Source organism: Falco biarmicus, chromosome 10 (genome assembly GCF_023638135.1).
Source record: "Falco biarmicus isolate bFalBia1 chromosome 10, bFalBia1.pri, whole genome shotgun sequence".
Taxonomy (NCBI): domain Eukaryota; kingdom Metazoa; phylum Chordata; class Aves; order Falconiformes; family Falconidae; genus Falco; species Falco biarmicus.
In genome coordinates, this window is record NC_079297.1 from 8506882 (window position 1) to 8524903 (window position 18022).

General features: G+C 42.4%; 1 protein-coding gene across 1 annotated transcript in view; it reads right to left on the minus strand.

Moving 5' to 3' along the window:
* Positions 1–18022, minus strand: part of ATP9A (ATPase phospholipid transporting 9A (putative)) — a 63597-nt gene that overhangs the window by 31452 nt on the left and 14123 nt on the right. The window contains exons 4-13 of the mRNA XM_056354043.1: positions 16949–17057; positions 10091–10149; positions 9126–9177; positions 8473–8567; positions 7184–7264; positions 6078–6153; positions 3445–3521; positions 2720–2880; positions 1808–1950; positions 932–1044 (exon numbers count right to left, since the gene is read on the minus strand). Of these exons, the coding sequence (XP_056210018.1) occupies positions 932–1044; positions 1808–1950; positions 2720–2880; positions 3445–3521; positions 6078–6153; positions 7184–7264; positions 8473–8567; positions 9126–9177; positions 10091–10149; positions 16949–17057 (966 nt within the window). The remainder of the gene's footprint in view (positions 1–931; positions 1045–1807; positions 1951–2719; positions 2881–3444; positions 3522–6077; positions 6154–7183; positions 7265–8472; positions 8568–9125; positions 9178–10090; positions 10150–16948; positions 17058–18022) is intronic.

The window sequence follows — 18022 nt, forward strand, 5'->3', positions numbered from 1 at the left end:
TTTAGAGGGGTGGCTGGAATATCAGCCACAGACAGCTGACTTTTTTTTTTCCCTAAAGGTAGTAATGTTACTAAGTAAAACCTCATCCCTTGTTCTACAAAGGAAGTGCACGTATCTATACAAGGTTTCAATGTATAAGCATCTTGCCCTCGGTAACACGCTAAACAGTTTGTTGACCCAGACAAGGCACACAGCATTACCTGGTTATCATACAAAGCTGAAATATAAGTCTTAAGAACAGAGATGAAGGCTTTTTAGATGCTGACGCATCCCATGATACTGAGAAGAGGAATGCAAGGGAGAGACTTCCCCAGACAGGATTTTCCTGTTCTATACTTAAATGTCGACTTTGCTGCCGCCTTTAGGTGTAGATAGTTCTCAAAGCAGATGTCAGTTATGCACCACATAAGATCGTGGGTGCATTAGTGAAAGTATCCCGCTTTTACCATTTTCTTTTTTAACCATCAGGCCTAAAGCAGCAATACTGGCACACTGCTCTCTATCCCTGCTTACCAAGTACTGACGGTGTCTCTTCCTTCATTATTGCCCCAGCACCCCGCATTTCCAACAGCAACTTAACCCACTAACCATTACCCAGCGTCAAGTTTGTACCAAAGCAGATGCCGTGGTCACTCCAAGTGATATATGCTATTTTACAGTCAGACCTGAGTAACAAGACACAGGCACATACACTCACACTTGCAGATGCGCACATGTGCTATGGCAGGTAAAGACCGGTGGATGTGAAACAATCTACGAATGTAATAAGCAATCATAACAATAGTTATGTATTAAGCATCCGATGACCTTCAGGCTTTTCTAAAAAGTCATAATGAATAAGCAGATCCCTGCCATATCAATTCACCGTTAGACCGGTGACCGGGAAAACTGTTTTGTGAACGAAGAGTTACGTGATGCAATTTTATTTTACCTGTGTGTATATACTGAATATGTGGCTCTGCACTTCATCCATGGAGTCCAGGCCATAAGCTACCGTTCCAAGGTGAAGTCGCTTGAAGACCATCTCGTTCTGTGTAAGAGTTCCTGTAACAGAAGCAGCACCAGGCATGGAGCAGGAACCAACACGCCTATGCCCCAGCACACGTTCTCACCCTTGCTGTACCCCCAGGTCAAGACAAACGGCCAGAGGCTGAATCAGTCACTGCACCAGGCTCCCAGCAAAGGCTGAGGCCAGCAAAAAAGACAATGTTAACAAACCTGAGGCTGATTCTCCTGGGAAGTAGTGGTGCACATCACCATGCCAGTAAATAAGAATGAGATTCACCCCAAAGGCAATGCCAGCAAGAGCTGCAAGTGTAATTCTGGTTCTGTTGGAACCAAAGAAAACTGGAAACAACTTGAATGGGACCAGGATTTTATGTCAGACCAAGCTTCTCATTACAGCTTTGGTCTTCTGAATTCAAGCTCAACTTTAAAAGTATAAGGACAGCAGCAGAGTAAGCTTCTGCTTGCATGTGAGCTATCTTCACCCGGCTTTGAAAACTAACCCTGAAAGCTGCCTTGATTTTTACCCTCAGCTTTTGGTTTAATAGCACATTTTAAGACTTCTTTCAAACAGCCTAATATTCCTGTTCTACCTTACTGATAGTGAATTCAGAACAAACAAACAACAACAAAAAAAGTTTTTCTTTAAAACCTGATTATATCATATTGTTGAAGTGACAGAAAATGCCTATTTCTTCTAGCCCAAAGAAATCTTAAATTATACTCTCTGGCTGCCCAAAAATGTAACAAAATCGAAACAACAAGATACCACGACTCAAAACTGTATCTTCCACATAGATACCTGTTTTGTCTGTAAGCAAATACGATATCCTCCCCAGCTGCTCAGGAATAGTGCTGGACCGAACCACAGTCCCAGGGATTTTGGAATCTCTGCGGATCACCCAGCTGTAGACAATTTTTCCCATGTCCAGATTCACCCGCAAACTATGCAGGAGGAAGGGGAAAAAGAAAATGTATCACTAGTCAAATTTTGGAAGAAAATCATTGTGAACTGCCATGCTGCAATGAGAGGACACGTCTTCCATGCTGAATTTGAGCTGCCAAAGAGGGTGTTTCAGAAGAAGTATACTCAAAGTGGGTGGTCGGGTGGCAAATGGGGAGGGCTGTGCACTGCACTGCAGTGGTGCCGTAATTCAGAGACAGATGATAAAACTGTGCTGAGAACAACAGATATAATTTAAGGGGAAAATAGACACAGACAGACAAGTAAGGACAGAGTGATTGATATGCAGACAGCAAGTTAAAAATGGAAGTGAAATGAATCCCAGACCTACACCAAAAGTAACAATCTACTTATGAAGATAGTGCAATTTAATATTAGAAAGTTTCAGTCCCCTCTAAAAGGCAGTTGGGTCCTATTACACTCCATGCTGTATAAATAACCCTCCTTTTCCATTTTTTTGCTCTGCTCTTATCAAAGGAACCAAGTAGCCCAAACACTGAGAGAAGGGGCTTTAAATGACTAATCCACAGCCTGAGTTAGAGTCAATGAATGGGTGAGGATGTTGAACAAATTCAGCAGAAAGAACAAAGCAATTCTTCTGTTTGAACAGTAATTTGGTTTCTGTTTCTAGATTTGCTTAGTTGTCAAGTGAGGAACAGATAAGAGCTTACGTGCTTGTTCCTACCAGAAGCATGGAGGAGGACACAAAGCAAGCAGTATTTTGCGGGGAAGAATTAGCAATCACTTTACCTAATGGGAATGATGTTTGAGAACAGAAGGAGAAATCTTATGATCTGGAGATACCAACGGCCAGCAAAGTGCTGAAGGGCCACCATGACAAGCGAGACCACCACAAGAGCCCCAAACAGGATCTTGGTAAGACAGTTCACTTCCAAATCAAAAAGACCAATCTAAAGAATTAAGAGAGACACGAGTTAACTCAATGCAATATTCACAAAGGGAATGAACTGCCATACCCAAAGAGCCATTCCCCACTAGTCGACGACTTCTCTTTTAAAACACTACAAACATATTTAAATGTATAAGCAATACTGTTGCCAGCTTATTAAGTAAGACTTCCATCCTTTGGAAGCTAAGCAATGCATGAAGAGGTGTGAGAGGATTTATGCTACCAAAAGCTGCAGACTACAGAAACATCCCCACACCTTGTCTTAGCTTTGCTGTAATAGAAGAATGCAGAAAATTAGCTTTCCTATTCTAACTGGGACTATTTCATAACAGCCATATAAAACCCAGTGGTTTTACCATTCTTCAAGTGAGAAGACACGTGTATAATAGGATCAAAAAATAAGGATAAACAGATTCTGCTACAAGAAATCTTAAATCATAGGCTGGAAGATATGAATCATTATTCCTATGAGGTTGTCCCTATAGTATGTACACATAGCATTTGGAAGTATTGGAAAATGATGCATTTCTGCTCTTTTTATTGTAAGACTGTTTCCTTACCATACCTTACTTCTTGGGTTTGAAGTATTCATCACACTGCGCAGTTCCCTTCCTGTGTAGAGGACAACTCCCACAACAGTACCTAAACAAAACAGAACGCCATCAGCTAAAGAAAAACAACCTCCATTTGTTTCCTCTATAAAAGCACTTGTTGGATCCAAAGACTTGACAGTTGGAAGGATTTTTAGCAGGGTAATTTCAAAAGCAATAGCAACCAGAAACTAAAGAAGCCAGTAGCTGAAACATAAAACTCATGAAAACACAGACTTTGAACAGAAGACATTCTACAAAAAGTCAGTAGTCTTTGACCACACTGCCTGTGCAGCTGGGACTTGATGCAGCATCACATCAGCTACTGTGCACGGGAAGAGAAGTCAGCTGCCTTGCTCTCTTGACTTTCCCTGACCCCCTTTTATTTATAGGGGGGAGAGACAAGCAAAAGTTGCTAAGGACAGAGAGTTTCTTGGTTTTTCTACCACCACTCTGAATCCCACTTAGGAGTGGGTGAAGTTTGCCTTACACCAGATAGTGGTCCTTCATTTTTGTCAAAACTAAATCCGTGCTCTGGGCTACGGTTCTTTATTGGTGAAGGCTGCCACAATCAGAGTAAAACCAAGGAACTTCAACAGCTTTCAAAGACAGAATTACCTTATTTTAAAATCTACAATTTACTTTAAGTATGTGTCTAATTGCTGTTCCTACCGAAAGGCAAATCGTACCAACTCCTACCTCACTGTAACAGATGGAGCTGCTGGGAGACTTATCAGTGTATTTTAATGCTATGTCCCACACTTGCTAAAGAGCTGAGAGCAAAGTTCTCCTTTTTCTTCTTGCAGAAACATAATACAGTTTAGCACCATAAATTACTGGTTTTCTACAACTTTCTCTTAAAGACTTTACAAAAAGCCATAAAGAAAGTTATCTACCGTCAAGAGTTTAAAAGCTGCTGTTGCCAAAGTCTGATTTTTTTACTAGAAAGTTTTAGGAGCCTGTAAGAAAACACCAAAAAAAGCACTACTGCAAATACATTGCTATTTTATACTCTGCTATTCCCCTGCTCCCATTAATGATCAGAGTTTTAACAAGCTGCAAGTGAATTATTTTTAACTAAGACTGATTCAAAAGAGGTGGTTTCTAAAATTATGCTGGGAAACATTCCTTTAAAAAAACCCAAAAAAACAACAACAAATCACTGAAGCCAGATGGCAGGTGGTGGTAAGATCATCACAATTCAAATCAGCAGATGGCCCAGCTACTCCAAATCAACCACAAATAGTCAGTCAGACCCATGCCTACTACAGCAGATGGAGAAAGTCACATTGCTCTGCTTTCTCTTACAAGCAAAGGCTGCCCCAGTGAGATGGCACCACCACAACCTGACAGCTTTGACTTACGGAAGAAGCAAAACAATATCCACTTCCCTAACAGAAATAACCTACAACATGCTATTTATTATTACCATAGGAGAAACAAAACTGAGTATTATATTGATCAAGTCAGTGAAAATGAGAGGAAAAACCTGCCAGGACTGGAAGCTTGAAGGCACACTGCTATGTATAAAAAGAGTGTTTTGTTTTACGGCCATTCAAAACAGGCTCAACTGCACAAACCATTTGAAATAATGAAAATATTTGCAAGCGTTCTTCCCATTAACCGCACTCAAAGGTGTCTATCTGCAAGTAACTTTGTTTGTATTCAGAAGGGAGGATGGATTCAAACAATAAGGTCGCTTGGGTAGAGAGGAGGTCACTGCATGCCCCGATACAGACACCAAGACCATCCAGGACTTCCAGACAGCACTGAAGTAGTGACCAGGCGGAGCAAAGTGTGCACTGTGCCCTCCTTTGGGGAAAAAAAACAGTTCACTTTTGACTTCAGCAGGACTCCACTGTAACGACCCCCGTGCTAGGCTCAGCCACGGCAGGGTGAGATCTGCAATGGCTGGAGAGCTGGTACAAATTAAAGCTTCCATACAAGAGGCAGGAAAGCCCCTCCATGTTCCTCCCTATTATTATTAATTCCATGTACTCCTTGGTACCACAACGTCAAGTTTCTCCATCTGACGTTTCTTCCAGAACTGTTCTACAGAATTTCACGCTCCTCCAGCCACCACCCTGCAAACTTTGCAAGCACGCTGGGCAGGGGAGGAACAAGGCTTTTACTTTGACAAGCCTCTACAAGAGGGCATTGATTAATCTCAGGCCTTGGGAGCTTATCATATGTATAAGCCAAAATCGGTCAAAGAATTTTTTTTTTTTCCTCTTTAAAAGTATATAAGGCAAACTCAATGGGAGCACTTACCTGGAAATCTTTCATCTTAGCTTCTGTTACCAGAATCTATTTGACACCATTTCTGTTACAGATTAGGATGTCAATGTGGAGAGCAATTAAGTGCTATTCTGGTCCTAGATGCTAAAGAAGTGCCCAAAGGCCACTCCAATTCTTTCTCATCTAGGAATGTCCAACAGGCAATTAGATGTCAGCTTAGCTCCCCAGAGGTGTTAGGACAAGTGGGAAACCTCATTCCAACTGCTAATTTCTCCAACTGACAGAGATTATTATTCCATTACAAAAAGACCTTTAAAAATTGTTAACATATTCCCTTTTCAAAAAAAATTTACACATGCCTCCATCTTACCTGACGCAATCACCGTGCTGGCCCATAGGGTGTTTTCTATGCTTAAACTTTCATTTACTGGAGGGTCGCTGTCCTCCTACAACGGAATAAAAAGAAAAATAAATAAATTTGTCAGTAATACAGAAGACCGGTGGATGACAAGAGCCACACAGCGGTGTTGCGAGACGGATGCTGGCAGAGCTGTGGAGGACTGCGGACAGGCTGGGGGATTTCATACACCCTGGTAAATCTGTGGTTAGGTTAAAAACATGACTGCCTCGTTTCAGTGGAATAGAAATAAAGCTGTCGGGGGGTGAGGATGGGGGAGAAATCTATTAAAGATACCTCTGCCTGTCGAAGGGCCCTGGGAATCAGAAATGCAAAAGGGTTTTGTCAGGAGCTCTCCAGGGACTGCAGAAAAACGTTCCCTCACTTGGCTCGTGTGGATAAATAGCATTTCTCCTGCTACTGTAAGATGTCAGTGAGAACCCGTTTGGACTGCTCAGTGATGCCTGGAAAGTTGCCCAGTACGCACCGGAGAACAAGAGAGCACGATTCTTCTTAGGCACCAAAAGATTAATTCTATGTAATTGTACCTTCACATGAGAAAGTTAATGAACGTCTGTGCAGGTTTTAGACAAGAACTGCCTCCCCAAGCTGCTTAAACTCCTCTTTCATGCCAGCACTATTAAACCAGATTAAACATAGAAGGGCAAACCCTAGAATTTTGAACTCAAATACCAGCAAACAACTTCTAAAGAGCTCTGACTGTCTCCTACTTGTTACAAAACCATCTGTCTTCTGAAAGCTCCCCAAGGGTATTAGATGAAGCTCTCAAAATTTTCATAATCCCAGAGAGGAAAAAACCAACCTTTTCCCCCAGGAAGGCCATGCATCTTCCTAGCAAGTCAAAAGATATATGTATTTTTAAGGGTGATATTTCACAGAAGCTCTGAACTACTGCCCCCTGAAACAGGGTGCAGATATAACCAAGTTCACATAGCTGCATGCAGTTGAAGGCAAAAACTCAGCTGACTCAGAATTAAGACTTGGCATCCCGGTAGCATTCAGCAGATTTGCACAGCAAACACTACACACACGATTTCCAGCATGTCAGCAAGACTCACCCTTGTGAAGGTCCCCACGAAGTTATGTATATCAATATTGGGCTCTTCTGCATACACATAGGATCGGATTTGCAGTAGGTCCTATAAAAGTCGTGGTTTAGCAGACAGTTAGACAACCACATGTTAATAATGTGCAAATGTTTCTACCAAAATACTCTGAGCAAGAGTTACTTAACAAGTTAATTACTGAATCGTGTTACTTACTGGAGCCCAACTGTCTAAGACAAAAACTGGTGTACCAGCGTCTTGAAGAGCATTTCTTGAACTGATACCTGAGGGACTTCTGGGAGTTATTTAGATGTCGGTGCCCCATAAAAAAAATTTCAGCCTCAATAATCAAGACAGCCTAAGGCACTTATTACTTCACAGCGATGTTTGGAGGACTAGTCTTCCAAGCCAATCAAGGAACACCCCATCACTCAATATTTGGTACAGTATGCCAGTGTCACTAGAACAGCTCTGTGGTGGCAAGACGATACACCAATTCTACACAGTGTTTTCACTGCTGATTCCTACACATGCATGAACTATTCACTCCATAGAGAACTGCTTCAAAGCCTTTGTATAAAATAAACTTCTTGCACTTTTTACAGATAGAACATGAATAAAGTAGGTACTCCGACTTCCCCTTCTTTTTCTTGTTTTCTTTAAAATAATAAAAAAACCAACCAAACAACAAAACAATACACAAACTACTTTAGCTAGAGATTTTGGGAACAGCATGTTTGATGGAGGTTATATGCTTATTTCAGATCACACAGCAGAGCTTCCATGGTGACACTCCTCCTTTCATAAAGGCAAGCGATGAAAACTTCACGGCTTCTGAAGCCATTTCATGAAAATGTATGAGCTGTGCCTCTGAGCATACTGCACTGCAAGGAACAAAGGGAAGCATTTGAGAAGTACCACCACCTTTGGTACCCTGCAATGGTCTCTGGAGAGGAACAAGAAAATAGGAGCATCCTACCATTAGGCACCTCCTGCTGCAAGCTCACTCCCTAGCTGCCAAGCCCGGTGCCCACCTGCACAGCGTTGCAGTGACAGCCATGTGGCACACAGACACCCAGCTTCACCAGCCTGAAACCTTGCCTGGAGCTGGGAAGAGCTGGTTTACCCTTAAGTTCTTTCTTGCCAAAGCCAATCTGTAGCATGCACCAAGCCCTGTGCAGCACAGTGCCGCACTAACCCGTTTCTCAGAACAGGCCATTAACTGAAGCACCTGACCATTTTTGGGGAGAAGCAGAGACGCGTGTTTACCAAGCACAGTGTTTTGTACGAAGGCAGCTTACAGAAGCAGTTGGCAGCCTCTGAGTGCAGGTAACGGGCAGCCGCAACTTCCAGTCTGTCTCACCATCCAGCTGGTCAGTGCGAAGGAAGCAGGACCCTGCGGATGTTCATCACCAGTCAGTGCTCTTCCCAGATCTGTCCTAGGTACATCTATAACTCATGAAATGGCCTCACATCTAGGACACCCTTCTTTCTTTGGAAACAGGATCCCATTTCAAGTAACATGTATTAATAATGTAAGAATGATATTCTTGCACCACACATTCATTTCCTCCCACTAGTCCAGAACACAGCGCGACTCTGCACTGTACCTTTAACATATCTGAAGTGTTCTCATTAGTTATGTTTTACAATCCTTCTGAACAAACATTTCGTTATCCCACACTTAACAAAACCAACCTGAATGGCATCTAAAATGCAAACTGTTATGCAACCAAATACATTTACCCTGGACTGAACCACCTACGTTCTTTGATTAGCAAACAAAACCAGAGCGTAACGTCCTGAGAAGTGGCGGCCCATAAAAGCATCTGAATTCTCTGTCTCACTGAAATTTTACTATTATCTATTTCTTGCACATTTCCAAAAGATAATTTTCTCTAAACAACCAGTGAAAGGTTAATGGCTCTCTGGACAATTGGTTCCAGATGTTTACCATTCTTCTCCGACGTCCTCAGGAAGATCATGTCAGCGGGGACTCGCTGGTTCTGTTAGGAGAAGAAAGGCCATTATTGTGCGCACACCCCTGCACGCGTGTGCAGCCGCCTTCCACCGCCCCACCGTGACAAGCAAAGGGGATACGGAGGAGAAAGAGGATTTCTTTGTCAAACTGAAGCTCAGTATTCATTTTGCTTTGAATCCTGAACTCACTTCCCTGTAGAATTCCAAGTGCAGAATAATAATCAGTGCCAGCTCCCACTACCCAGACCCACCAACGGCCGGGTTTATAAAAGGGCTACTGAGTAATTCTAGAAGTATGAAGAAATTTTAAACCAATGCTGATTTCCTTTCAAGAAGTCCCATGCTACAAGAAAGCACGTATCTGGAATCTACAGCTACCATTCTTCTCTTTTTTTTATTTTTTATTGAATAATTTCATACTAATGGTTTTAGAGGTCATAGCTGCTTGCACAGAGAGTGTGTGGGTAAAAAAAAAAAAATCAGCAGATAAACCCACCACACATAAACTTGCATAAAGGGGGAAATATACCTGTACATACCAGTGTCTACAAATGGATCGCTGTGTCTCCCAGTACTTGTGGTGTTTACACCCAAAGCAACATCTGGATGTTGCATTTGTATCAGGTATTTAACCTGTGTCCAACAGTCAGAGACAGGACCAGGGAGACTTTTTATCTTGCTGTAGTGTAAGTAAGTGAAAAAATCAGGTTATAGGTGCGTATCTACAGATTTGCTCTCATTTGTAAAGATAATGATGGTATTTTGGTGGGGTGGTGGCAGGGGAGGGGGAACCCTGCAAAATGATTAAACTTTGTAACTAGTGTTCAACACTTGACATTCTAAGCCTATCGCAAAACAAATACGACTTCAGAATATCTCATTTTCTATGGTCTTGCAAAAAAAGTACTTTACACAGAAAAGGTGCACATAAAGGCTAACCTTTTCAACAATGATGAGGTCGCCTACTTGTATATTAGAGCTCTTCACCTTCACAGTCCCTGCAAAGGAAAGATATCAGTGCATTAGAGCAACAGCAGGGCAGGCCTCGTGGGTGCTCCGTGATGCTCCTTACCTCCCTCCCTCCCACTTCACTATTCCGCAGAAAACGGGTAACGTTTCTACCAGAAGGATTGGGCAGCGCTGCCCTGTAAAGACTTACCAAGCCCACTGCTCTCACTGGGTACAGCAGTAGGGCTCAATCTGTGAAAACGGCTGAAAGCCTCTTGTCTGAGAGCTCCAGACCTCAGCCCTGGCTGCGTGACCCCCTGCTCACTCTACTGACGACTCCCGAACAAGCCTGTAAACTCCTTCCTGTACTGCTTAACCCAGCAATTCAAAAATACTTCCAGCACCAGGCAGACAACAGAGCAAGAAGAGGAGAGTTACAACAGGGAACCATCAACTCTCGACTCCTTTTCCTTAGGTGGCTGCAAATTTAAAGCTCAACTCTCAAGCCAAGACCTGGAAGCCACAAGTACAATGGGCCCATCTTAAAAACCAGGCTCTTTCCATGCCACAGCTCAGCTCTACCACCTCTCCTTTGCCTCTCCATGGACACAGCCCGACCAAGCCCTGCCGAGCACGGGTTCCACAGAAAACGCATAAATATTTATTTCTTTGCAGCTCTCAAACATTTCCCAGTTGCTTTAAAACAGGGGATTAATTTAACAATTGACTAGTAATTTCAAATCATTAGCCAGCTCTAGATTTGGCTTCTCAGGTGAACTAGTGATTTATAATCAGTTAATTTGAACCCTGCCTCTGTGTGTCTGTCTGTTATATTTCAACAAAAGCCTCTTTAATCTGCTGTGATTTGAGTGGAAGTGGGGGAGGCACGTGGAGCTCACCCCGGCACGGACAACACCCCTACTGTACCTTGAAATTCACAGGCTAACTGGCCAGATAGCAGCTCAGGGGGAAAGCAGAAGGGGGAAGGGAGGGGGAATAGAAATTAGCACAAAGCACAAAGGTCACTAGGATTTTACTACTGGCAGTCCCTTCATTAGCATCCTTCTCAGGATATGCTTCACTGTTTCTGCTCCAAATTAACAATGAAAGCCATTCTGGGCTCCCGGCAGCCTGCTGCTTTGGTGACACACTGTGTGCTTAACAACATGCTTCATCACTGCTGCTAATAAATGCAGACTTCCTTACATGCTGTAATTATTCCTACAAATTATAAGCAGTCATGGCCCATTTCACAAATATCTTATAGGTCTTTCGCAGATTCTGGGGTTTGCCTTGTAAGAGTTTTAGTTTTTTTTTTAAAAAAAAAAAGGTAAACAAAATGAATGTTGGGCTAAAGACATCTCTACCAGGGCAGGAAGCATACCGGGGATTAAGAGTCCATTACGCGGAGGCTTGAAAAGAAAAGCCGCACTCCAAGAGGATCCAAAAAAGCATCCCTGGCAGTCTTCTGTATGGGCTATACAAAGTTAGGTACTATGACACTAAAAGGGTCTGACAGATAACATCTCTTCCTCCCCTTTTAATACGGTTATTCACAAAACAACAAAAAGTGCTTTTGAATATGCTCCTGTGCAAAGGAGGGGGGGGTGAAAAAACCCCTGTGTGCTCTCCCCACACAGGCACAGCAATTCCTAAACCACTGTGCAAAAAAGCTCTTGCAAGGAGAGGTGGATTTGTTTAACCGTATTTCATGTATTTCTCTTAAAGATCACAAGGATTTATTTGGTGACTGTCAGGGTTGGAAGCACTACCCACACAGGGTTCAGGAATGGAAACTTATTTTTGTAGTGCTTTTCTTAACAATGTAAATTCAGGCTGGAAAAGAAAAATTAGCACCTGGGCAAAGCTACAACGTGATGATTTCCTATCATTGTGCACATAAAAGGCTTTGTAAATCATTATTCTGAAAACAGCATCATCTGCTTTAAAATTTTTCCAATCTGAGAAAAATCAAAGCAGCTGGAGCAGATTTGTCTTGTTCAATAAACCTCCCAACCTCAGCTGTTTTAAGGTAAAAGAAAGCGAGGACTTTTCTAACCAATACACATTTTTATAACTCCCATATAAATGAGATGCCCTTTATAGGTAGCAAAGCTAATTCTGCTTTTCCAGCCATACTCCTGGCCTCTCACGGATGACATCTCTGCAGTATGTACCACATGTCCTGCTAAGAAGGCGCGGGACCAGATGTTTCCTTTGACTCTGGACTCCCATAAAGCAACTTACTTGAATTAGTTTTATTTTGATCTAGGGAATTCTGTAATTCCTTTTTCTTTCTGTGGGGAAACTACCTCCTAAACATTAGATGCTTTCTCATGCATGATTAAGAAACTAGCTAATAACGCAACTGCTCCATTTCCCAGTATTGCTCTGCTATTAAACCATTTTTGTAAAAATAAAGTACTGCTTTTACAAATGCATCTAGAAGTGCTTCCTCTAAATACACGTTTCCTTAGCATTTACAATGATTCCACTTTATATTTTATGAAGTTAATCAGAACACAAGTTAGTAATTAACACAGTTTTAAAAAGTGACTAGTCTTGATATCTCATTAAAAGAAAAAATCTGTTCTTAAAATTTGATTGGTATTTGTTTCGTTCTTTGCTGCATCCCGATTTATTTTTTAAAGACAAAAAGGTAAACATACTAAAATGCAGACAGTTTGTTCCAACTTAAGCTCTGGTCTTTGAAATTATCACCAAATCTGCAGTGTGATGGATGCCCCGTAAAGCAAAGTATTTCTAGCATTAAGTATATTAGCCAGAAGAGATGCCTTTTTTCTACCATGTGAGCATTTAAGTCAAGATTTCACAATAGATCTGCAGAGCTTCACTAAAGTATAGATCAAAACACTTCATTTGGAATTAAAGATGAAGCCAGAGGTTTATTAAAACAAGTTAAATGCATCTGGGGAAAAAAAAAGGGGGGGGTCATTTGGATGTGCTGCACCAAACTTTTGGCTTTTGCAGCCTTATGCTATATAAACTGTGGAGCAGGACTCAGAGGGTTTGGGAAAATATTGTTTTTATATGGCTGGTAAATGCCAATGATCTGTATCTTAAGTAGCACCCCTCAGTAGGAGGTCTCTTCCCATTTCTTTCTGTGGAGTTTCCCTCTATTATGCAGTGTTACCCAGGGAGGGGGGCTGTGCGAGAAGAAAAACAAACCAAGAATTTGCAAGCACAGTTCTAGCTTTCTATCAAGCAAAAAGTCAGCACACAGACTTCTGAACACAAGGAGGCTTGTAGGGTTATGAATAGGGGATTGAAATTTGATTATTTTTATTACAATCCAAACAACTGTCCTTTAAATGGAGAGCTTTCTATTAAAAAAAAAAAAAAAAAAAATGCTTTCCAGAAGTTTGCTCATTTCATCATTTTAGAGCACAGACGGATTGTATCAGTAGAAAGAGAAATGAGGTTTAAGGGGGGGGGGGGGGGTGTTACGTAAAATAAAGGAACACAGAAAATACACTGCTGTCTACGCTGCCTCATGCTGCCCTTCAAAACGATTAGTCCTTGGAATTCAGCAACTATATTCAAAATACAGTGTGATCCAAAGAGGATTCTTCCTTTTTCCCCACAAAGCAAGCAGCTTAGTGAATCTTAAAAAGCTTAACAAGGAAGAGTCCATGAAAAAAGTTTCATGTACAGGAGCCAAGGTGCAAATCCATCCCCCCAGCCGGGGTGGGGGCCAGGCTGCCAGGTGTATGGAGCTGGATGGATGGAGCTGGAGAGCTCCTGGCCGGCAGAGCCATGTCCGCACAGGGCGCCAGGAGCCGCACACAAAGGGGACAAGAAGGTCCCGATTCGGGAAAGCACTGAAGTCTGGGCTTACTTCTATCCCTATTCAAAACTGCACACAGGCATGTGCTTAAGTCTCCCTGACTTCATTCAGACTTAAGGATGTTTTTACATCTGTGGGGTTGTGCTGGGAGGCCGGCGTTGGAGGTGGGGAAAACCGTTCTCCAGCCACCTTAACTGCAGCTTAGCGCAAATGCTCTGAAGAAATAAAAACAGTTTGGAGAAAGTGCTCCATTAGATCCATCATATCCAATCTTCAAGACAGCAGTGCTCAGTGTCAAGCCTCACCTAACCCCCCCTTCCCCAAAACACTGGCTTTAGAGGGGCAACTGTTGTGAAGTTTTAAAAGAATTATATAGCAACATTTCAGGTGGCTTTTGTGCATCAGCACCCTCCTGCACTGCCCCGTTTCGGTACAGGGCTCTGCCAATATCCTGGAGCACGAACCACACTATTCAACAAACAAAAAACCTCCAGAACAGCACATAAACAATCCAATGCAAGCCCTACCTGGAGTTTTGTCAGCTACACTGAAAATTAATAGTTAAGATCAGCTTATTTTGGTATTTGCTGCTTCTGACCTGATGAAAGCTTGCCTACTTTTATTTAACTGTACTAACAGACACAATAACATAAACCCAACACTCGTCCATCCCCCAGCCATGGTGGCCTCCCAAGGTACCTCCCTGCTCCTAGGTGACTCTCAGAGGTGCTAAGGTTTTAATTGGTGGAAAAGTAGATGTTCTCCTGAAAAGCATGAGTACCGAGATTCAGTGAGACAGAGAAAATTACTTTTCTTCCCAAACCAAGAGACAAGCATAAATAATTTTGTGTGGTTTCCCTACTCTAAACTATTCTGCTAGAGAGTCTCATTTCTGTTTCCGCCCCAAATTTGTGTTAAATAAAGTGGCTTAAGATTTTCAGCTAGTGCCCAGCTGCCAATCCTCCTTGGTTTCTTTCACAAAATTAGAAAAGTTAAAGGACGGGGGGAAGGGAAATCATTCATGGGAAACATAATAGCAATATGAAAAGAACTAAAGGAGAGGTCAGGCCCCTTATAGATCATTGAATAGAATCCAGAAGGCAACTCTTTTATATCTTTAAATAGATGTAGTACACCCCTCTTGGATGGGGCTTTTGTTGGTTGCCAAGCATTTTAAGTGTTGTAGTAAGAACACGTTATTAAAAGGGGATTTAATATTCAGAAACTCAAAACTCCCTAGTTTGGAGTTCCCTCATAATTCCCAGCATGAGAAATATATACAGCCTTAAGCAATTACATTTATAAAGCAGCCTTATTCTCAAAAGTGCAAGTGTTGAAAGCAGCATATTTTTACTACACCTAGTTTGCTGCACCTTAATGCAGAGGTATAAACTTTTATAGCAAAGAAACTGGAAATTTAAAAAAAAAAAGAACTTGCGTAAATTCAGTTCAGTCCCTTTTTAAAAACAAAAGCCTGGCCTCACCATCATTGTCATGGTATTAGGAGTAACTCCATAGTGAGGCAGCATTCCATTTTTCAAACGAGAATTTAAATGTCTTTGTTAGGTAGGGCACAGCTGTAAACAATGGCCAGAGCCAGGGATCAGGCACAGCTGAGCTGCAGCCTGGGCTCGCTTACAAACGAGGTCTCCAAACTCCTCAGCAGTTGGAGAGAGGGGGTAAAGATGATGTATACAAAAAAATACAAGAGAAGATATTAGCACTATTGAGGAACTCCAGCAGTCACTGCTAACAGAAACAAACACAGGATGTGAAAACGTATCACAGTCTCTTTTAGCAAAGGATTTGTATGATGTAGGCTCCCTGCCTGGTACAACCCAGAAAAAACTATGAAACTCAACGGGTACTGCATATTCAATAAGTGATGGAACACGTCAGTATGTCAAGCAAGTCCCCTTAAATTTAACACATGCACTCACAAGCTCCTTCGGTACAGAGTACTTGTGCTTACCTATGACTCGTGGTACCTGTGCTGACCGGGTCCCCAGTCCCAGGCACCAGAACACAGCCCACCTTCACCCTCATTAGCTGAATCTCCCTCTGCATAACCACCTTCTGACAATGTCACAGACCTAGATTTAATTCTTCTAATAAAGTCCTTTTGCAAATTACCTGCCTACGTGGATCCTCCTCCCTTTAAGCACACATTTGTTATTTCCATTAAAGAATATGAATTGGTAGCTTATAGGAATCCTTCTTACATCTGTCTCTCTTACAGACAGGGTGAACAAGCAAAAAACGCGTGCAAGGAGAAGACATGCACTATTACCAAAACTGGAAGAAAAATAAATGAAAAAAACCCTGAACAACATATCACATCTACTATAGCTCCATTCTTGTTTTCTTCTTACTATGCTGTTTGCTGTATTTGCCTCTCCCTTCCTGCACCTATGCAACATTACGGAGCGCTTCTCCCACGTCACAGCTCTGCAGGAAGGAAAACACATTTCCCTTCTGGAAATATCCACAACCTAGGGAAATTCAGATCCAGTTTTTCTTTGGCGACTCCAATGCACCAAGAAAGGATAATTGGGAAAGAAGTTCTGGTCTACCCCAGAGCTGAGAGCAAACAGGGTTTAGAAGCATCACATCAGCTGCTTGGCAGTTCACCCCTGCCTGGTGCTGGCTGCAGCAATTCCCAACCCACGACGCAGGCTCCTGTGCGTGTAAATGCCCCAGCCGCCTGCTTTCCATGCTTCCAGCCACCAAGATGATGCTCTGAGGTTATCTGAAGCAATTCAAACGCACACCCCTTGCATTAGCTACGCATCTCCCTAGCAAACCCTCAGCAAAGCCCAGCGAGGAGCCATCCATGAGAAGCCACCCCGACCCCCGAGGCCTCTGCAGTGGCAGGAGCAGCAGCGTGGCCACGAAGCCACGTGCCTGCGAGCCCATAACCCCCTCCCCATTCCTTGAACTCTGCTTCTCTGACTGTCAGCAGCATTTGATTGAGTTGCAACCCCCGGTGCTGCGGCGGCCGCGCCAGGATGCAGCAGGCGCGCTGGAGCCGCCGCGCCGACCTCTCGCTGTGAGCTTGCTGTAGATCTGCGAGTTCACTTCCTTGTCGCGCATGTAACATCTGATCTCCTCCGTGGCCTCTCGGATGACGGTAACGGCAAGCACAAATCCCTAAAAAGGGGCATGGAAAGGCGGGGAACAGAATGGATGAAAAGGTCAGGAAAAAATCACATCTGCCTCTAATAAGAACAATATTTATCAGTACCAACGCCAACAGTCTGCATTTCCTTACTCTGTCTTCTCTCGCTAAATCATTAGGGTGATGGTAGTCACTGCTGTGCACAACGCCCAACAGCAAATCGGCCACAGACTTGTTGCTTACAAAAATATGGTTGTTCCTCAGCTCTAATGTGATGCTCTGCCAGTACCTCCCCAAGCAAATCTTTGCAGTTTATCCACAGAGTGTAAACAACTTATTTCACCTCACTTCACAGGTGAGTAACCAAGACGGAGAGGGGTTACTCAAAGTCCAGTGTAAGACAGGACCCCTCAAATCTCAGTATTCCCTCCACCACTGAGCTATAAAAGTCAGCTCACCTAATCTGTGAGATTTCTTCATATAGAAATCTATATATAAATTTACATAATCCTTTTTTAAATATATAGATATATAATATGTGTGTACTGATGTGCACTTATACACACACTCAGCCTACACAAATGAGCATTCTAAATATATTTAATGTGAACTACTCATAGTATTACACATTTGTCTAATTAGGGTTTCAGTCCTGCTTTTCCGTGGGTATGAGCACTCATTTAACTTCCTCCTGTCATGAGGAAAATGCCTATATCATATTCTTCACTATACAAAAAAATATAATTGCAAAACAATTCTTTACAGGGCTAGTATCACTAAGTCAATTTTTTTTACTAGGCACTATTCAGCTCAGACTCACTGAACAGTTAAAACACTCCTCATCCATTACAGAAGAAAAAAGAACTTTTTAAACCCTGCATTCTTGAAAATTTCAAGCATGTACTGATTCATCTCTGTCAATAAGAATTTTTTTTTATTTTAGAAAGGGGGCAGGGTGATGTTAGAAACTAAGGGTTACATGAAAAGCACATTAAAA